Source organism: Streptopelia decaocto (assembly GCF_964273445.1).
Source record: "Streptopelia decaocto genome assembly, contig: HAP1_SCAFFOLD_1182, whole genome shotgun sequence".
NCBI lineage: Eukaryota > Metazoa > Chordata > Aves > Columbiformes > Columbidae > Streptopelia > Streptopelia decaocto.
The window spans coordinates 21927-43077 of record NW_028116866.1 but is presented as its reverse complement, the minus strand read 5'-3'; the positions used below and the strand labels follow the sequence as shown (position 1 = coordinate 43077).

Sequence of the window (21151 nt, the reverse complement as noted above, 5' to 3'; positions counted from 1 at the left end):
GTGGGAGGGGCGATGGGGGGGGTAGGGGGGCAATGGGGGAAGGGGGGGCTGGGGGGGTGGGGGAGGGGCGATGGGGGGGTGGGGGGCGATGGGGGGTGGGGGGCAATGGGGGGGATGGGGTAATGGGGGGCACTGGGGGCAACTGGGGGGGGCTGGTGGGCAACTGGGAGGTACTGGGGGGGTCCTGAGGGGTTATTGGGGGGGGGTCAATAGGGGAGCAATGGGGGGTTCGGAGGGGCACTGGGGTCAATGGGGGGCACTGGGGGGCAATGGGGGGGTCTGGGGGGGCACTGGGGGGTTTGGGGGGCAATGGGATGGTCTGGGGGGCAATGGGGGATTTGGGGGGCAATGGGGGGGGGTCTGGGGGGCACTGGGGGGTTTGGGGGGCAATGGGGGGGTCTGGGGGTCCCCCTGAGCCCCCCCCCCCAGGTGTTCCAGCGCCGGCAGGACGGGGGCACCGATTTCTGGCGGGGGTGGGACGAGTACGCGCGCGGCTTCGGCAACGTCAGCGGCGAGTTCTGGCTCGGTGAGGGACCCAGGCGTCCGGGAGAGGGACCCCGGCGTCCGGGAGGTGGGGGGGACCCAAGCGTCCCGGGGAGGGGACCCCGGTGTCCGGGAGAGGGAACCCAAGCGTTCTGGGAGGGACCCAGGTGTTCTGGGGGTTTTGGGGGGGGAGGGACCCAGGCGTTCTGGGGGTTTTGGGGGGCAGGGACCCAGGTGTTCTGGTGGACCCAGGCGTTCTGGGTCATTCAGGGCTCAGGGACCCAGGCGTTCTAGTGGACCCAGGCGTTCTGGGGGATTTGGGGTGCAGGGACCCAGGTGTTTGGGGGCTTTTGGGGGGGCAGGGACCCAGGTGCTGGCAGGGACCCAGGTGTTCTGGTGGACCCAGGCGTTCGGGGGGTTTTGGGGGCCAGGGACCCAGGCGTTCTGGGAGGGACCCAGGCGTTCTGGGGGGATTCGGAGCTCAGGGACCCAGGCGTTCTGGTGGACCCAGGCGTTCGGGGGGTTTTGGGGGGCAGGGAACGAGGTGCTGGGAGGGACCCAGGCGTTCTGGTGGATTTGGGGCACAGGGACCCAGGCGTTCGGGGGGTTTTGGGGCGCAGGGACCCAGGCGTTCTGGGAGGGACCCAGGTGTTCTTGGTGGACCCAGGCGTTCTGGGAGGGACCCAGGTGTTCTGAGGGGATTCGGAGCTCAGGGACCCAGGCGTTCTGGGAGGACCCAGGTGTTCTGGGAGGGACCCAGGCGTTCTGAGGGGATTCGGAGCTCAGGGACCCAGGCGTTCTGGGAGGGACCCAGGTGTTCTGGGGGGATTCGGAGCTCAGGGACCCAGGCGTTCTGGCGGACCCAGGCGTTCGGGGGGGTTTTGGGGGGCAGGGAACGAGGCTCTGCACGCGCTGACGGCCGCGACCCCCACGGAGCTGCGCGTGGACCTTCGCGCCCCCCACGGCGCCGCCTTCGCCCGCTACCGCGGCTTCGCCGTGGCCGGCGCCGACGACCATTACCGGCTCAGCCTGGGCCAGTACAGCGGCACCGCCGGTGAGGGACGGGGGGTCCTGGGGGTCCCTGGGGGGGCCTGGGGGTCCCTGGGGTCATGAATGGGGTCCCTGGGGTGTCCTGGAGGGGGTTTGGGGGTCCTGAGTTGAGGTTTGGGGCAGTCTCGGGGGGTCTTGGGGGGCCCTTGGGGTGTCCCTGGGGGGTCCCTTGGGGGGTCTTGGGGGCTTTGGGGGTCCTGGAGGGGTCCCTTGGGGTCCCTGGGGGGTCCTGGAGGGGGTTTGGGGGTCCTGAGTTGAGGTTTGGGGCAGTCTAGGGGGGTCTTGGGGGGCCCTTGGGTGTCCTGGAGGGGGTTTGGGGGTCCTGAGTTGGAGCATGGGGGGTTCTAGGGTGGTCTTGGGGGGGGTCTTGGGGGGTCTTGGGGGCTTTGGGAGGTCGCGGGGGGTCGTAAGAAAGGGGGTCTTGTGGGGTTCTAGGGTGGGCTCGGGGGGATTTGGGGGGCCCTGGAGGTCCTTGGGGTCCCTGGGGTCACCAATGGGGTCCCTGGGGGGTCCTGGAGGGGGTTTGGGGGGTCCTGAGTTGAGGTTTGGGGCAGTCTCGGGGGGTCTTGGGGATTCCCTGGGGGTTCCCTGGGGGTTCCCTGGGGGGGATCCCTGGGAGTTTCCTGGAGGGGTCTCTGGGGATTCCCTGGGGGTTCCCTGGGGGTTCCCTTGGGGGTCTCTGGGTGTTCCCTGGGGGGATTCCCAGGGGGTTCCCTGGGAGTTCCCTGAAGGGGTCTCTGGGGATTCCCTGGGGGTTCCCTGGGGGATTCCCTGGGGGGTCTCTGGGTGTTCTCTGGGGATTCCCTGGGGGTTCCCTGGGGGGCATCCCTGGGAGTTCCCTGGGGTCTCTGGGGATTCCCTGGGGGGGTCTCTGGAGGTTCCCTGGGGGGTTCCCTGGGTGGGGGGGGGGGGTCTCTGGGCGGTCCCTTTGCTGAGGGCGCCCCCTGCAGGGGACGCGCTGTCGTACCACGCGGGCAGCCCGTTCTCCACGCGGGACCGGGACCCCCGTGGGCGCCCCCGACCCTGCGCCGTGTCCTACGCCGGCGCCTGGTGGTACCACAACTGCCACTACGCCAACCTCAACGGGCTCTACGGGACCCCCCGGCTGCACCAGGTGGGACACGGGGGGACATGGGGGGACACTGGGGGACACGGGGGGACGGGGGGGACACTGGGGTACATGGGGGGACATGAGGGGGATGTATGGGGGACATGGGGGGACACGGGGGGACATGGGGGGGTACACAACTGCCACTACGCCAACCTCAACGGGCTCTACGGGACCCCCCGGCTGCACCAGGTGGGACATGGGGGGGACATGGGGGGACACGGGGGGACATGGGGGGGTACACAACTGCCACTACGCCAACCTCAATGGGCTCTATGGGACCCCCCGGCTGCACCAGGTGGGACATGGGGGGACATGGGGGGACACGGGGGGACATGGGGGGACATGGGGGGGACATGGGGGGGACACAACTGCCACTACGCCAACCTCAACGGGCTCTATGGGACCCCCCGGCTGCACCAGGTGGGACATGGGGGACATGGGGGACACGGGGGGACGGGGGGGGACACTGGGGTACATGGGGGGTCATGGGGGGACATGGGGGGGGACACAACTGCCACTACGCCAACCTCAACGGGCTCTACGGGACCCCCCGGCTGCACCAGGTGGGACACGGGGGGACACGGGGGGGTCATGGGGGACATGGGGGGACATGGGGGGACATGGGGGGGTCATGGGGGACATGGGGGGACACGGGGGCACATGGGGGGTACACAACTGCCACTACGCCAACCTCAATGGGCTCTATGGGACCCCCCGGCTGCACCAGGTGGGACACGGGGGGACATGGGGGACACGGGGGGGACATGGGGGACATGGGGGGACATGGGGGGTCATGGGGGACATGGGGGGTCATGGGGGGACATGGGGGGGTACACAACTGCCACTACGCCAACCTCAACGGGCTCTATGGGACCCCCTGGCTGCACCAGGTGGGACACGGGGGGACACTGGGGTACATGGGGGGACATGGGGGGACATGGGGGGACATGGGGGACACGTGGGGACATGGGGGGGTACACAACTGCCACTACGCCAACCTCAACGGGCTCTATGGGACCCCCCGGCTGCACCAGGTGGGACACGGGGGGACATGGGGGACATGGGGGGACATGGGGGGTCATGGGGGACATGGGGGGTCATGGGGGGACATGGGGGGGTACACAACTGCCACTACGCCAACCTCAATGGGCACTATGGGACCCCCCCGGCTGCACCAGGTGGGACACGGGGGGACATGGGGGGGGTCATGGGGGGGACATGGGGGGACATGGGGGGACATGGGGGGGACACAACTGCCACTACGCCAACCTCAACGGGCTCTACGGGACCCCCCGGCTGCACCAGGTGGGACACGGGGGGACATGGGGGGACAGGGGGGGGACATGAGGGGGATGTATGGGGGACATGGGGGGACACGGGGGGACATGGGGGGACATTGGGGGACATGGGGGGACACGGGGGACATAGGGGGCACATGGGGGGGACACAGGGGGGACATGGGGGGGATATATGGGGGACATGGGGGGACATGGGGGGACACGGGGGGGACATGGGGGGACATGGGGGGGATGTATGGGGGACATGGGGGGACATGGCGGGACATGGGGGGACATGGCGGGGGGACATGGGGGGATGTATGGGGGACATGGGGGGACATGAGGGGGACACGGGGGGACATGGGGGGACACGGGGGGACATGGGGGACATGGGGGGACATGGGGGGACATGGGGGGGACACAACTGCCACTACGCCAACCTCAATGGGCTCTACGGGACCCCCCGGCTGCACCAGGTGGGACACGGGGGGACATGGGGGACACGGGGGGGACATGGGGGGGTCTATAGGGCACCTATAGGGGTCTATAGGACACCTATAGGGCACCTATAGGGCCTGATGTTCTCCCCAGGGCATCAACTGGTTCCCCTGGAAGGGCTTCGACTTCTCCATCCCCTTCACCGAGATGAAGCTGCGGCCGCAGCGCGACTGAGGGACCCCGGCGTCCGGGAGGGGACCCAGGCGTCCGGGAGGGGACCCAGGCGTCCGGGGAGGGACCCGGGAAGGAGACGGAATGTATATGTGGGGGTGGGGGGACAATAAAAGCTGCTGTGATCCCTCCCCCACCATGAGGGGAGGAGGGGACCCAGGCGTCCGGGAGGGGACCCAGGCGTCCGGGAAGGGACCCAGGCGTCCGGGAGGGGACCCAGGCGTCCGGGAAGGGACCCAGGCGTCCGGGAGGGCCCCACCCCAAGCGGTTTCGGTTTAATAGCGCGACGCTGCTATTGAAATAAAGGTTAAAAAATGGGGTGTCTTGGGGTCTTTTCGGGGGGTTTTTGGGGTCACATTGGGGGTGTCTTGGGATCCCATCTGTCCCATGTCCCCCTTATGTCCCTTTGTCCCCTCCCTCCTGTCCTGTGTCCCCTCGAGCGTCCCCACGTCCCCTTTGTCCCCGTGTCCGCTGTCCCCACCCCGCGGGACCCAGGAGTGCCCCAGGGGACCCAGGAGTGCCCCGTGCAGACGCAGCAGCTTTAATGAGCTGGGGACAAAGTGACACGTGTGTCCCCAGGGTGGGGACGCTTTGGGGACACTTGGAGGGGGGTGGTGGCACTTTGGGGACACCAGGGGGTGCTGGGGGGGGTGTTTCAGTGACATCGCGGGGACACAGACTGGGGGGTGGTGGCACTTTGGGGACACGGTGGCACTTTGGGGACATGGTGGTGGCACTTTGGGGACATGGTGGTGGCACTTTGGGGACGCGGTGACAGCGGCTCAGGTCGGACACTCCGGATTCTTCTGGGCGGCCTGTGGGGACAAAGAGGGCACTGAGAAGGGGACCCAGGCGTCCGGGTCACCCCCCAAAGGGACCCAGGAGTGCCCCCAAAGGGGACCCAGATGTCCCCAAATAACCCGGGTGCCCCCACCATCCTCAAAAGGGGACCCAGGCATCCGGGGACCCCCCTCCCTGCAAAAGGAGCCAGGAGTGCCCCTAAAGGGACCCAGGCGTCCGGGTGGCCCCACTCTCCCCCCTCAAAAGGGACCCAGGTGTCCGGGTGTTCTCATTCTCCCTTCTCAAAGGGGACCCAGGCATCCAGCCCCCCCCGCAAAAAGGGACCCAGGAGTGCCCCAGAAGGGACCCAGGCGTCCGGGTGTCCCCATTCTCCCCCCAGGCATCCAGCCCCACCCCTAAAAAGGGACCCAGGAGTGCCCCAGAAGGGACCCAGGCATCCGGGTGTCCCCTCTCCCCCGCCTCAAAAGGGACCCAGGCACCCAGCCCCACCCCCAAAAGGGACCCAGGAGTGCCCCAGAAGGGACCCAGGCGTCCGGGTGTCCCCATTCTCCCCCCAGGCATCCAGCCCCACCCCCAAAAAGGGACCCAGGAGTGCCCCAGAAGGGACCCAGGCGTCCGGGTGTCCCCATTCTCCCCCCAGGCATCCAGCCCCACCCCTAAAAAGGGACCCAGGAGTGCCCCAGCAGGGACCCAGGCATCCAGCCCCACCCCCAGAAAGGGACCCAGGAGTGCCCCAGCAGGGACCCAGGCGTCCGGGCGGCCTGACCGGTGTGACCGCGACCCCGGCGACGGCCTCGATGGCCCCGGGCAGGCGGGAAACCACGTCCAGGATCTCGGTGGGGATCCGCGCGACCCCCACGGGCCCCGCGGCGCCGCCCACCAGCGTCACGCGCCGCGTCCCCAGCAGCGGCTGCGCCACGGCCTCCGCCACCTGGAAACGGGAGTTTCAGCCCAAAAACGGCCGTTTGCACCCCAAAAACGGTCTTTTTCACCCCCAAAATGGTATTTTTCACCCCCCAAAACAGCCATTTCCAGCCCAAAATGGCCCAAAACGCCCCAGAAACGGCCGTTTCTGCCCCAAAAATGGCCCCAAACGCCCCAGAGGTGGCCGTTTCTACCCAAAAATGTGCCAAAACGCCCCAGAAACGGCCATTTCCACCCCAAAAACGGCCCAAAACACCCCAGAAACGGCCATTTCCACCCCAAAAATGTCTCAAAATGCCCCAGAAACGGCCGTTTCCACCCCAAAAATGGCCCAAAATGCCCCAGAAACAGCCATTTCCACCCCCAAAATGGCCCAAAATGCCCCAGAAACAGCCATTTCCACCCCCAAAATGGCCCAAAATGCCCCAGAAACGGCCGTTTCCACCCCCAAAATGGCCCAAAACACCCCAGAAACGGCCATTTCCACCCCAAAAATGTCTCAAAATGCCCCAGAAACGGCCGTTTCCACCCCAAAAATGGCCCAAAACACCCCAGAAACGGCCATTTCCACCCCAAAAATGGCCCAAAACACCCCAGAAACGGTCGTTTCCACCCCCAAAATGGCCCAAAACGCCCCAGAAACGGCCATTTCCACCCCTAAAACGGTCATTTTTCAACACAAAAATGGCCCCAAATCCGCCCGTTTCACCCCAAATTTAACCCCCATAGAAAACCCAAAACACCCCAAAACCCCTAAAATGCGCCCAAACTACCCACTGGACACCCCCAAGTCATCCCCAAACCCCCTGGTCACCCCGAAATACCCCAAATTTAACCCATAGAACACCCCAAATTGACCTCAAAGTGCCTCAAATCCCACCCCCCGTAATTTAACCCACTGAATTCCCCCAAAATGGCCCTTGGTGACCCCAAAACCGCCTGAATTCACCCCAAACCTGCGGGAGGCGCTGCAGCACCATGTCGACCACGGCGGCCTCGGGGTAGCGGGCAAACGCCTCGGCCTTGGCGGCCGCCTGCGCCGCGTCCGCCTGCGAGCGCCGCGCCAGCGCGTCCGCGCGCGCCGACCCCGTCACCTGGGGACATTGGGGACAATGGGGACATGGGGACACCGGGACGGGTCACACGGCACCTCCCGACCCCGGGTTGGGGACACACGGGGTCCCCAGAACCCCAAAATGGGGGTCCCCAAACCCCTGGGTTCTCTATGATTGCACCATCGTGGCGTAGTCGGCACCTCCAGGTACAATGGGGACAATGGGGACAATGGGGACGTTGGGGACAATGTGGACATTGGGGACACTGGGGACATGGCGATGGGTCATATGTTGCCCCCTGATCCCAGTTTGGGGATACACGGGGTTCCCAAAACCCCAAAATGGGGGTCCCCAAACCCCTGGGTTCTCTATGATTGCACCATCGTGGCGTGGTCGGCACCTCCAGATACGATGGAGACAATGGGGACATTGGGGACAATGGAGACAATGGGGACATTGGGACATGGGGGGGACATGGCGATGGGTCATATGTTGCCCCCTGACCCCGGGTTGGGGACACACGGGGACCCCAGAACCCCAAAATGGGGTTCCCCAAACCCCTGGGTTCTCTATGATTGCACCATCGTGGCGTAGTCGGCACCTCCAGATACAATGGGGACAATGGGGACGTTGGGGACAATGTGGACAATGGGGACATGGGGATGGGTCACACGGCACCTCCCGACCCCGGTTTGGGGACACACGGGGTCCCCAGAACCCCAAAATGGGGGTCCCCAAACCCCTGGGTTCTCTATGATTGCACCATCGTGGCGTAGTCGGCACCTCCAGATACGATGGGGATATTAGGGACAGTGGGGACATTGGGGACAATGGGGACATTGGGGACACTGGGGACATGGTGATGGGTCATATGTTGCCCCCCGACCCCGGTTTGGGGACACACGGGGTCCCCAAAACCCCAAAATGGGGGTCCCCAAACCCCTGGGTTCTCTATGATTGCACCATCGTGGCGTAGTCGGCACCTCCAGATACAATGGGGACAATGGGGACAGTGGGGACATGGGGACACAGGGGACATGGGGTGACATGTCACATGTCACCCCCGCCCCAAGCCAGGTCACCTGGACACCTGGGTCCCCACCCGGACGCCTGGGTCCCCACCCGGACGCCTGGGTCCCCCATTCTCACCTTCATGGCTTCAGCCTCCGCCTCCGCCTCCATCATCAGCTGCGCCCTGCGGAGGGGGCGGGGCTTAGAGGGGCGGGGCTTAGAGGGGCGGGGCATGGAGGGGGCGGAGCCTCGGGGGAAAGGCTTCAGTCTTAAAGGGGTGGTTTCTATTAAAGGGGTGATGGCTTCAGCATGGTGGGGTCCACCCAATGAGGCAAAGGGCCCCTTAAAGGGGGCGGGGCTTCCCCAAGGGGTGGGGACCGCCCACTGGGGGCGTGGCCTGGGAGAAGATGGACAGGTGTCCCTTAAAAGGGCAACACTCCCCTTAAAGGGGCAGCACCAAATGGGCTAAAATGACTCTTTAAAGGGGCGTGGCTTCTCTTAAAGGAGTAACGGCTTCACGCAAGGGGTGGGGCCTAGCAATGGAGGGGTGTGGCTCCCCTTAAAAGGGCAACGGCCTTACACAAGGAGTGGGGCCCCCTATAAGAGGTATGACTTATTATAAAGGGGTGGGGCTCCTCTTAAAGGGGCAACAGCTTTGCCCAAGGGGTGGGGCCCCACCTCTAGGCGGTGTGGCTTGTTATTAACGAGTGTGGCTCCTCTTAAAGGGGCAACAGCTTTGCCCAAAGGGTGGGGCCCACCTCTAGGAGGCGTGCCTTGTTATTAAGGAGTGTGGCTCCTCTTAAAAGGGCAACGGCTTTACACAAGGGATGGGGCCCCACCTCTAGGGGGTGTGGCTTGTTATTAACGAGTGTGGCTCCTCTTAAAGGGGCAACGGCTTCGCCCAAAGGGTGGGGCCCACTTCTAGGGGGTGTGGCTTGTTATTAAGGAGTGTGGCTCCTCTTAAAAGGGCAACGGCTTTACACAAGGGGTGGGGCCCCACTTCTAGGAGGTGTGGCTTGTTATTAGCAAGTGTGGCTCCTCTTAAAAGGGCAACGGCTTTGCCCAAAGGGTGGGGCCCACCTCTAGGAGGCGTGCCTTGTTATTAAGGAGTGTGGCTCCTCTTAAAAGGGCAACGGCTTTACACAAGGGGTGGGGCCCCACTTCTAGGGGGTGTGGCTTGTTATTAGCAAGTGTGGCTCCTCTTAAAAGGGCAACGGCTTTACACAAGGGATGGGGCCCCACCTCTAGGGGGCGTGGCTTGTTATTAAGGAGTGTGCCTTCTCTTAAAAGGGCAACGGCTTTACACAAGGGGTGGGGCCCCACCTCTAGGCGGTGTGGCTTGTTATTAACGAGTGTGGCTCCTCTTAAAAGGGCAACGGCTTTACACAAGGGATGGGGCCCCACCTCTAGGGGGTGTGGCTTGTTATTAACGAGTGTGGCTCCTCTTAAAGGGGCAACAGCTTTGCCCAAACGGTGGGGCCCACCTCTAGGAGGCGTGCCTTGTTATTAAGGAGTGTGGCTCCTCTTAAAAGGGCAACGGCTTTACACAAGGGATGGGGCCCCACCTCTAGGGGGTGTGGCTTATTATTAACGAGTGTGGCTCCTCTTAAAGGGGCAACAGCTTTGCCCAAACGGTGGGGCCCACCTCTAGGAGGCGTGCCTTGTTATTAAGGAGTGTGGCTTCTCTTAAAAGGGCAACGGCTTTACACAAGGGGTGGGGGCCCACTTCTAGGGGGTGTGGCTTGTTATTAGCAAGTGTGGCTCCTCTTAAAAGGGCAACGGCTTTACACAAGGGGTGGGGCCCCACTTCTAGGGGGTGTGGCTTGTTATTAACAAGTGTGGCTCCTCTTAAAGGGGCAACACCCCCACCCAAGCCTGTGGGTGGAATCCACCACCCAGAGGGGGCGGGGTTTGTTGGGGAGGGGGCGGGGCTCGCTGCGGAGGGGGCGGGGCTCACCGCTGGGCCTCGGCCAATCGCTCGAGCCGGTAGCGCTCGGCCTCGGCGGGTTTGCGCACCGTGGCCTCCAGCTCCCGCTCGCGCCGCCCGACCTCGTGCTCCTGCAGCTGCGCCCGCTGCGCCCGCTCCACCATCGCCACCTGCGCCCGCTGCGCCGCGATGGCCTGCTGCGTGCGCGCCACCTGCAGAGCACCCACAGCACCCATACGAACCCGCAGAGCACCCACAGCGCCCACAGCACCCATATGAACCCGCAGAGCACCCACAGCGCCCACAGCACCCATGGAACGCCCACAGCACCCAGTGAGCACCCACGGGACACATGGAACGCCCACAGCACCCACAGCACCCATGGAATGCCCACAGCACCCAGTGAGCACCCACAGCACCCACAGAACGCCCACAGCACCCACAGCACCCATGGAACACCCACAGCACCCACAGCACCCACAGCACCCACGGAACGCCCACGGCACCCACAGCACCCATAGAACGCCCACAGCACCCACAGCACCCAGTGAGCACCCACGGGACACATGGAACGCCCATGGCACCCATGAGCACCCACGGCACCCATGGAACACCCACAGCACCCAGTGAGCACCCACAGCACCCATGGAATGCCCACAGCACCCATAGCACCCAGTGAGCACCCACGGGACACGCAGAGCACCCACGGCACCCAGTGAGCACCCACAGCACCCATGGAACGCCCACAGCACCCATAGCACCCATGGAATGCCCACAGCACCCATAGCACCCATGGAATGCCCACAGCACCCACAGCACCCACAGCACCCATGGAACGCCCACAGCGCCCACAGCACCCATGGAATGCCCACAGCACCCACAGCACCCATAGCACCCATAGAACGCCCACAGCACCCACAGCACCCATGGAATGCCCACAGCACCCACAGCACCCATAGAACGCCCACAGCACCCATAGCACCCACAGCACCCATAGCACCCACAGCACCCACAGCACCCAGTGAGCACCCACGGGACACATGGAACGCCCATGGCACCCATGAGCACCCACGGCACCCATGAACACCCACAGCACCCAGTGAGCACCCACAGCACCCATATAAACCCTCAGAGCACCCACAGCACCCAGTGAGCACCCACAGCACCCACGGAACACCCACAGCACCCAGTGAGCACCCACGGGACACGCGGAGCACCCACAGCACCCATATGAACCCCCAGAGCACCCACAGCACCCCCAGGGATACGAAGGACCCAGGCGTCCGGGGAGGGACCCAGGCGTCCAGGGAGGGACCCAGGCGTCTGGGGAGGGACCCAGGCGTCCGGGGAAGGACCCAGGCGTCCGGGGAGCGACCCAGGCGTCCGGGGAGGGACCCAGGCGTCGGGGAGGGACCCAGGCGTCCGGGGAGGGACCCAGGCATCCGGGGATGGGACCCAGGAGGCTGATGGAGAGACCCGGGAGGGACCCAGGCATCCGGGAGGGACCCAGGAGTCCGGGGATGGGACCCAGGAGGCAGATGGGGGGACCCAGGAGGGACCCAGGCGTCCGGGAGGGACCCAGGAGTTCGGGGATGAGACCCAGGAGGCTGATGGGGGGACCCAGGAGGGACCCAGGCGTCCGGGAGGGACCCAGGCATCCGGGGATGGGACCCAGGAGGCTGATGGAGAGACCCGGGAGGGACCCAGGTGTCCGGGAGGGACCCAGGCATCCGGGGATGGGACCCAGGAGGCTGATGGAGAGACCCGGGAGGGACCCAGGTGTCCGGGAGGGACCCAGGCATCCGGGGATGGGACCCAGGAGGCTGATGGAGAGACCCGGGAGGGACCCAGGCGTCCGGGAGGGACCCAGGAGTCCGGGGATGGGACCCAGGCGTCCGGGGAGGGACCCAGGCGTCGGGGAGGGACCCAGGCGTCCGGGGAAGGACCCAGGCGTCCGGGGAGGGACCCAGGCGTCCGGGGAGGGACCCAGGCGTCCGGGGAGGGACCCAGGCGTCCGGGAGGGACCCAGGAGTTCGGGGATGAGACCCAGGAGGCTGATGGGAGGACCCAGGAGGGACCCAGGCGTCCGGGAGGGACCCAGGAGTTCGGGGATGGGACCCAGGAGGCTGATGGGGGGACCCAGGAGGGACCCAGGCGTCCGGGAGGGACCCAGGAGTCCGGGGATGGGACCCAGGAGGCTGATGGGAGGACCCAGGCATCCGGGGAGGGACCCAGGCGTCCGGGGAGGGACCCAGGCATCCGGGGAGGGACCCAGGCGTCCGGGTGGCGGTACCTGGAGCTGATAGGCCAGGTCGGCCTGCGCCTTGCGGGCGCTGACGGCTCCGTCGCACTGCGCCTGCTGCAGCTGGAAGTCGCGTTGAGCCCTCGCCGTGGCCGCTTCGCTCAGCAGCTGCGCCGACACCTGCTCCTGGCGGGCACGCGCCTCCTGGGGACATTGGGGACATGGGGACACGGGGATGGGTCACACGGCACCTCCCCACCCCGGGTTGGGGACACACGGCGCCCCCAGACCCCAAAATGTGGGTCCCCGGACGCCTGGGTTCTCTATTATTCAATCACTGTGGCGTAGTTGGCACCTTCAGATACAATGAGGACAGGGGGACGTTGGGATATTGGGGAGATGGGGGACATGGGGGACATGGGGACATGGGGACGGGTCACACGGCACCTCCCGACCCCGGGTTGGGGACACACGGCGCCCCCACACCCCAAAATGTGGGTCCCCGGACGCCTGGGTTCTCTATTATTCAATCACTGTGGCGTAGTCGGCACCTTCAGATACAATGAGGACATCGGGACGTTGGGGACATTGGGGACATGGGGACACAGGGATGGGTCACACGGCACCTCCCGACCCCGGGTTGGGGACACACGGCGCCCCCAGACCCCAAAATGTGGGTCCCCGGACGCCTGGGTTCTCTATTATTCAATCACTGCGGCGTAGTCGGCACCTTCAGATACAATGAGGACATGGGGACGTTGGGATATTGGGATATTGGGGACATGGGGGACATGGGGACACAGGGACGGGTCACACGGCACCTCCCCACCCCGGGTTGGGGACACACGGCGCCCCCACACCCCAAAATGTGGGTGCCCGGACGCCTGGGTTCTCTATTATTCAATCACTGCGGCGTAGTCGGCACCTCCAGATACAATGAGGACATGGGGACGTTGGGGACATGGGGGACATGGGGACATGGGGACATGGGGACACAGGGACAGGTCACACGGCACCTCCCGACCCCGGTTTGGGACACACGGCGCCCCCAGACCCCAAAATGTGGGTGCCCGGACGCCTGGGTTCTCTATTATTCAATCACTGTGGCGTAGTCGGCACCTTCAGATACAATGAGGACATGGGGACGTTGGGGACATGGGGACATGGGGACACAGGGATGGGTCACACGGCACCTCCCGACCCCGGTTTGGGACACACGGCGCCCCCACACCCCAAAATGTGGGTCCCCGGACGCCTGGGTTCTCTATTATTCAATCACTGTGGCGTAGTCGGCACCTTCAGATACAATGAGGACATGGGGACGTTGGGATATTGGGGAGATGGGGGACATGGGGACATGGGGACATGGGGGACATGGGGACACGGGGACGGGTCACACGGCACCTCCCGACCCCGGGTTGGGGACACACGGCGCCCCCACACCCCAAAATGTGGGTCCCCGGACGCCTGGGTTCTCTATTATTCAATCACTGCGGCGTAGTCGGCACCTTCAGATACAATGAGGACATGGGGACATTGGGGACATTGGGGACCTGGGGGTCATGGGGGGACATGGAGGGGATAAGGGGACATGGGGGGACAAGGGGAGACAGGAGGTGACATGGGAGGGACACAGTGGGGACCTTGGGGACAAGTAGGTGACAACCTGGTGACGTGGTGCAGAGGGGACACTGGTGCCATTGGGACCTCGGGGAGGAAACGGGAGACACAGGGGACACAAGGGGACATGGGGGGGACATAAGGGGACACGGGGGGGACATAAAGGGACACGGGGGGACATAAGGGGACATGGGGGGGACATAAAGGGACACGGGGGGCAACAGTGGGGACCTTGGGGACAAGCAGGTGACAACCTGGTGACGTGGGGCAGAGGGGACACTGGTGCCATTGGGACCTCGGGGAGGAAACGGGAGACACAGGGGGACACAAGGGACATGGGGGGGACACAAGGGGACATGGGGGGACATGGGGGGACAGGAGGTGACACGGTGGGGACCTTGGGGACAAGTAGGTGACAACCTGGTGACGTGGTGCAGTGGGGACACTGGTGCCATTGGGACCTCGGGGAGGAAACGGGAGACACAGGGGGACACAAGGGGACACGGGGGGACACAAGGGGACATGGAGGGACATGGGGGGGACAGGAGGTGACACGGTGGGGACCTTGGGGACAAGCAGGTGACAACCTGGTGATGTGGGGCAGTGGGGACACTGGTGCCATTGGGACCTCGGGGAGGAAACGGGAGACACAGGGGGACACAAGGGGACATGGGGGGGACACAAGGGGACACGGGGGGACACAAGGGGACATGGGGGGGACATAAAGGGACATGGGGGGGCAACAGTGGGGACCTTGGGGACAAGTAGGTGACAACCTGGTGACATGGGGCAGAGGGGACACTGGTGCCATTGGGACCTCGGGGAGGAAACGGGAGACACAGGGGGACACAAGGGGACACAGGGGGACACAAGGGGACATGGAGGGACATGGGGGGGACAGGAGGTGACACGGTGGGGACCTTGGGGACAAGCAGATGACAACCTGGTGACATGGGGCAGAGGGGACACTGGTGCCATTGGGACCTCGGGGAGGAAACGGGAGACACAGGGGACACAAGGGGACATGGGGGGGACATAAGGGGACATGGGGGGACACAAGGGGACATGGGGGGGACATAAAGGGACATGGGGGGCAACAGTGGGGACCTTGGGGACAAGTAGGTGACAACCTGGTGACATGGGGCAGAGGGGACACTGGTGCCATTGGGACCTTGGGGAGGAAACGGGAGACACAGGGGGACACAAGGGGACACAGGGGGACACAAGGGGACATGGAGGGACATGGGGGGACAGGAGGTGACACGGTGGGGACCTTGGGGACAAGCAGGTGACAACCTGGTGATGTGGGGCAGAGGGGACACTGGTGCCATTGGGACCTTGGGGAGGAAACGGGAGACACAGGGGACACAAGGGGACACGGGGGGGACACAAGGGGACACGGGGGGACACAAGGGGACATGGGGGGACATGGGGGGACAGGAGGTGACACGGTGGGGACCTTGGGGACAAGCAGGTGACAACCTGGTGACGTGGGGCAGAGGGGACACTGGTGCCATTGGGACCTCGGGGAGGAAACGGGAGACACAGGGGGACACAAGGGACATGGGGGGGACACAAGGGGACACGGGGGGACATGGGGGGACAGGAGGTGACACGGTGGGGACCTTGGGGACAAGTAGGTGACAACCTGGTGACATGGGGCAGAGGGGACACTGGTGCCATTGGGACCTCGGGGAGGAAACGGGAGACACAGGGGACACAAGGGACATGGGGGGGACACAAGGGGACACGGGGGGGACACAAGGGGACATGGAGGGACATGGGGGGACAGGAGGTGACACGGTGGGGACCTTGGGGACAAGTAGGTGACAACCTGGTGATGTGGGGCAGAGGGGACACTGGTGCCATGGGGACCTCGGGGAGGAAACGGGAGACACAGGGGGACACAAGGGGACATGGGGGGGACATAAGGGGACACGGGGGGGACACAAGGGGACACAGGGGGACACAAGGGGACACGGGGACCCGGGAGGTGACAACGGTGGCACTCACGCGGATGCCGGCGTCCCTCTTGGCCTCGGCCTCCCCGACGCGGGCGTCGCGCTGCACCTGGGCCGTGCGCGCCTTGCCCAGCGAGCGCAGGTAGTCCTGGGGACAGCGGGGACAGTTGGGGACAGTGGGGACAGTTGGGGACAGCGGGGGACACGGGGGGACGAGGACACCCCCCCCAGTCACCACCGCCCCCGGGATCGGGCACCTTCACGTGGGGACGTCCCGGGATGTCTTGAGGGTCCCCAAGGGCTCTGGATGGTCCCCAATGTCCCCAATGTCCCCAATACCCCCACTGTCCCCAATGTCCCCATTGTCCCCACTGTTCCCAATGCCCTCATCGTCCCCAATGCCCCCAATGCCCCCATTGTCCCCAATGCCCCCATTGTCCCCAAAGTCCCCAATTTCCTCATTGTTCCCAATGCCCCATTGTCCCCAATGTCCCCACTGTCCCCAATTTCATCATTGTTCCCAATACCCGCATTGTCCCCAATGTCCCCATTGTCCCCAATGCCCCCACTGTCCCCAATTTCCCCATTGTTCCCAATACCCGCATTGTCCCCAACTTCCTCATTGTCCCCAATACCCCCATTGTCCCCAATGTCCCCATTGTCCCCAATTTCCTCATTCTTCCCAATATCCCCATTGTCCCCAATACCCCCATTGTCCCCAATGTCCCCATAGACCCCACTGTTCCTAATGCCCCCAATGCCCCCATTGCTCCCAATACCCACATTGTCCCCAATGTCCCCGTTGTCCCCAATGCCCCCATTGTCCCCAATGTCCCCGTTGTCCCCAATGTCCCCACCCCCCCCGCTGTCCCCGTTGTCACCTGGTCATCCTGGATGTCCTTGAGCGTGTAGCTCACGACGCTGATGCCCATGTTGACCAGGTCGGACGAGGCCACGTTGAAAACCTGCTCCGAGAACTTCTGCCGGTCCTTGTAGATCTCCTGGGGGCGGGGCCAGAGTGGGCGGGGCTTCCTGGAGGGGGCGGGGCCAAGGGGTGGAGCCTCGGGGTGGGCGGGGCCACCAAGATCCAGCTGGGGCCAATGGGGACCTCCGAGCTCTAGTGGGACACGGGGGTGGGCGTGGCCTCACAAAGGGGTGGGCCGTGGGTGGGTGTGGCCCTAGGGGCGTGGCCTCGGGAGTGGGTGGGGCCACCGAGGGCCAAAGGGAGGAGCCTTTGGGGGTGGGGCTTCCATGGGGTGGGGGCTCCAGGGGGTGGAGCTTATTGGGGTGGGGCTGCGGGGGTGGAGCTTATGGGGGTGGAGCTTATGGGGGGTGGGGCTGCTGGGGTGGAGCTTATTGGGGTGGGGCTGTGGGGGTGGAGCTTATGGGGGTGGAGGCCTTGAGGGGTGGAGCTTATAGGGGTGGGGCTGCAGGGGTGGAGCTTATAGGGGTGGAGCTTATAGGGGTGGGGCTTATAGACAGTGTGCCTTATGGGGTGTGGCACATGGGGGTGGAGCTTATGGGGGCGGGGCTTCTGGGGTGGAGCTTACTGGGGTGGAGCTTATGGGGGGCGGGGTTGCCATGGTGGAGCTCATTGGGGTGGGGCTTATGGGGGTGGAGCTTATGGGGGTGGAGCTTATGGGGGGCGGGGCTGCCGGGGTGGAGCTTATTGGGGTGGGGCTTATGGGGGGCGGGGTTGCCATGGTGGAGCTCATTGGGGTGGGGCTTATGGGGGTGGAGCTTATGGGGGGTGGGGCTGCCGGGGTGGAGCTTATGGGGGGTGGGGCTGTGGGGGTGGAGCTTATAGGGGTGGAGCTTATAGGGGTGGGGCTTATAGACAGTGTGCCTTATGGGGTGTGGCACATGGGGGTGGAGCTTATGGGGGCGGGGCTTCTGGGGTGGAGCTTACTGGGGTGGAGCTTATGGGGGGTGGAGCTTATGGGGTGGAGCTTATGGGGGGTGGAGCTTATGGGGGGTGGAGCTTATGGGGGGCGGGGCTGCCGGGGTGGAGCTTATTGGGGTGGGGCTTATGGGGGGCGGGGTTGCCATGGTGGAGCTCATTGGGGTGGGGCTTATGGGGGTGGAGCTTATGGGGGGTGGGGCTGCCGGGGTGGAGCTTATGGGGGGTGGAGCTTATGGGGGGTGGAGCTTATGGGGGGTGGAGCTTATGGGGGGTGGAGCTTCCAGGGAGGTTCCTGGAGGTGTTGGGGCTTCTGGGGGGCGGGGTTACGGGTTGGTGGGCGTGGCCTCCGGCACCTCCACGGTCATGTGGGCCATGATGGCGCGCTGATGCCCCTCCAGGGTCTCCAGGGCGATCTGGGCGATCTCGGCCTCCGACTTGCCCAGGAACATCTGACACGCGGCCGCCAGCATCTCCTTGTTCTGCCCCTGGATCTTCACCTGCCGCCCCCGGCCACGCCCACGCCTCACGTGACCACCCACGCCCCCCCCCCCCCCCGCGGCATTGCCCCTTTAAGAACGAGAAGGGTGTGGCTCTATGGCGTTACCCTTTTAAGACCCTCCCGCACCCCACCCGCTATAATAACCCCTTAAGTGGGGTCTGGAGCAATGCCCTTTTAAGAGAATGGGTGGGGTCCGCACCGACGAGCCCCTTTTAAGACACCCCCCCCCCCAGCACTACATCAGATAAATCCCTACAGCGCATTTTGACGTGCTGCCCCTTTAAGAGCTGGTGGGGCCCACCACGGCAAAGCCCTTTTAAGGACCCCCTATAACCAACATTACCCCCCCCCCCAACCCAGCCACGCCCTTTTTAAGGGAATTAATGGGGCCCCACCACAGCAAAGCCCCTTTAAGGACACCCTATAACCACCATTAACCCTCCCCTGGTCAAGCCCTTTTTAAGGGAATTAGTGGGTCCCACCACAGCAAAGCCCCTTTAAGAATCCCCTATAATCAATATTACCCCCCCACACCCGGCCAAGCCCTTTTTAAGGGAATTAGTGGGGCCCACCGCGACTTAACCCTTTTAAAAGCCCCCAATAACACGGTGCCGTCGCCCCTTTTAAGAGTCCGAGGTGGGGCCCGCCGCTGCGCCTCTTAAAAGGGCAACGCCGCTGTTTTCAGGGCTGAGCTGCGGGGACACGGGGGGCGACGTTTTGGGGGTGACGGTGACACCGCGGGGGTGTCACCGATGGTGATGGGGGGACCCAGGAGTTCGGGAGGGACCCAGGCGTCCGGGACGGACCCAGGAGGCTGATGGGGGGACCCGGGAGGGGACCCAGGCGTCCGGGAGGGACCCAGGCGTCCGGGGATGGGACCCAGGAGGCTGATGGGTGGACCCGGGAGGGGACCCAGGCGTCCGGGAGGGACCCAGGCGTCCGAGGATGGGACCCAGGAGGCTGATGGGGGGACCCAGGAGTTCGGGAAGGACCCAGGCGTCCGGGGATGGGACACCCTGGGGGTACCTGCGCGATGCCGGTGACCGAGATGGGGACCCCGTGCCGGGTATAAACCTTCTCGCTGCGCACGTTGAGCGTCAGCGTGTTCAGGGAGATCCTGGGGGGGGTTTGGGGGGGGGGGGGTTTGGGGACACGTGTGACACTCGTGTCACCCCCACCCGTGTCCCCCCCCCAAGTGTCCCCAATGTCCCCTCACCGCTGGATCTGCTGCAGACACGGCACCACCAGCACCCGCCCCCCCGCCACCATCACGGGGGGGCTGCGGCAGAAACCTGCGGGGACGCGGCACTCAGGGAGGGACCCAGGCGTCCGGGAGGGACCCAGGCGTCCGGGAGGGACCCAGGCGTCCGGGGATGGGACCCAGGCGTCCGGGGATGGGACCCAGGCGTCCGGGAGGGACCCAGGCGTCCGGGGATGGGACCCAGGCGTCCGGGGATGGGACCCAGGCGTCCGGGGATGGGACCCAGGAGGCTGATGGGGGGACCCAGGAGTCCGGGGATGGGACCCATGAGGCTGATGGGGGGACCCGGGAGGGACCCAGGCGTCCGGGGATGGGACCCAGGCGTCCGGGAGGGACCCAGGCGTCCGGGAGGGACCCAGGCGTCCGGGGATGGGACCCAGGCGTCCGGGAGGGACCCAGGCGTCCGGGGATGGGACCCAGCAGGCTGATGGGGGGACCCAGGAGTTCGGGAGGGACCCAGGAGGCTGATGGGGGGACCCGGGAGGGACCCAGGCGTCCGGGAGGGACCCAGGCGTCCGGGGATGGGACCCAGGAGGCTGATGGGGGGACCCGGGAGGGACCCAGGCGTCCGGGGATGGGACCCAGGCGTCCGGGGATGGGACCCAGGAGGCTGATGGAGAGACCCGGGAGGGGACCCAGGAGTCCGGGGATGGGACCCAGGCGTCCGGGAGGGACCCAGGCGTCCGGGGATGGGACCCAGGCGTCCGGGGATGGGACCCAGGCGTCCGGGAGGGACCCAGGCGTCCGGGGCACACTCACCCGACACCACCATGGCCTCGTTGGGGCCGCACGTGAAGAACATTCTGGAAGCGGCTCCGGGACCCCCCGGGGACCCCCGACCCCCCCCCCCACGGGCTCGGTCCTCCCGCTGCGGCGCCGCCCCACCCGCCGCGATCCCGTCAGCCCCCGCGGCAGCGCCGCCGCTCCGCTCCGCCCCGCGGCAGCGCCGTTCCCCGGTTCTGCCTAGCGACGCGTGACGCCACAAGCTGCGCGCCGCCCCATTGGGCGCTCCGCGGAGTTGGGGGATTTGTGTGGCTCTAAAGTCTCCCGAGGGACGGGGAAATCCTCCCCCCGTGTCCCCTGTGTCCCCCGTGTCCCCTCCGGCCCTTCTGTCCCCCGTACAGCCGCCCTGTAAAGCGCTGCCCCTCAAATGGTGCCGTTTGGGCAGGCGCCCTCAACAGACATGGCGGCGGCGGCTTCAACGGCGCCCTCTGCGCTTGCGCGACCCGCGGCGGGCGGGCGCCTCTCTCTTCCCTTGCGCATGCGCACGGCGCGCTGCGGGGGGCAGTGAGGGCGGTGAGGGCGGAAGCGCGGCGGCGCGGCGGCGCTCTGCGCATGCGCGGCCGGAAGCTGCCCG

General features: G+C 65.5%; 2 protein-coding genes across 4 annotated transcripts; one reads left to right on the top strand and one right to left on the bottom strand.

The window, feature by feature from the left end:
• Positions 1-122: 122 nt before the first annotated feature.
• On the top strand, positions 123-4817 carry LOC309452050 (fibrinogen C domain-containing protein 1-like; the record flags this gene model as incomplete). The annotated part of the gene is made up of 5 exons (XM_082076727.1): positions 123-170; positions 430-526; positions 1376-1537; positions 2484-2647; positions 4513-4817. The coding sequence occupies 5 exons, from the start codon at positions 123-125 to the stop codon at positions 4591-4593; spliced, it is 552 nt and encodes a 183-aa protein (XP_081932853.1). The 3' UTR covers positions 4594-4817.
• A 294-nt stretch (positions 4818-5111) lies between these two features.
• On the bottom strand, positions 5112-20679 carry FLOT1 (flotillin 1). Of its 3 annotated transcripts, XR_014186417.1 has the most exons (14): positions 20554-20679; positions 19750-19825; positions 19560-19650; positions 18388-18531; positions 17013-17132; positions 16184-16279; positions 12602-12754; positions 10339-10520; positions 8520-8565; positions 7272-7409; positions 6158-6322; positions 5360-5405; positions 5267-5315; positions 5112-5210 (listed from the first exon to the last, which is right to left on the bottom strand). XR_014186417.1 is itself a non-coding variant. In XM_082076725.1 (13 exons), the coding sequence occupies exons 1-12, from the start codon at positions 20594-20596 to the stop codon at positions 5373-5375; spliced, it is 1287 nt and encodes a 428-aa protein (XP_081932851.1). In that variant the 5' UTR covers positions 20597-20679; the 3' UTR covers positions 5112-5315; positions 5360-5372. The 3 variants fall into 3 exon arrangements, 2 of the variants coding, with proteins under 2 accessions (XP_081932851.1, XP_081932850.1); XM_082076725.1 differs by having other exon boundaries at positions 5112-5315; XM_082076724.1 differs by having other exon boundaries at positions 5112-5405.
• Between the last annotated feature and the right edge of the window lie 472 nt (positions 20680-21151).

Coding starts and splice junctions, on each gene's coding strand:
- FLOT1 (XM_082076724.1), bottom strand. CDS start 20,596: ATGTTCTTCACGTGCGGCCCCAACGAGGCCATGGTGGTGTCGG. Junction 10,521..12,601: donor ACCTGGCCTATCAGCTCCAG/GTACCGCCACCC, acceptor GGTGCTCTGCAG/GTGGCGCGCACGCAGCAGGC. Junction 5,406..6,157: donor CCGGGGTCGCGGTCACACCG/GTCAGGCCGCCC, acceptor TTGTCCCCACAG/GCCGCCCAGAAGAATCCGGA.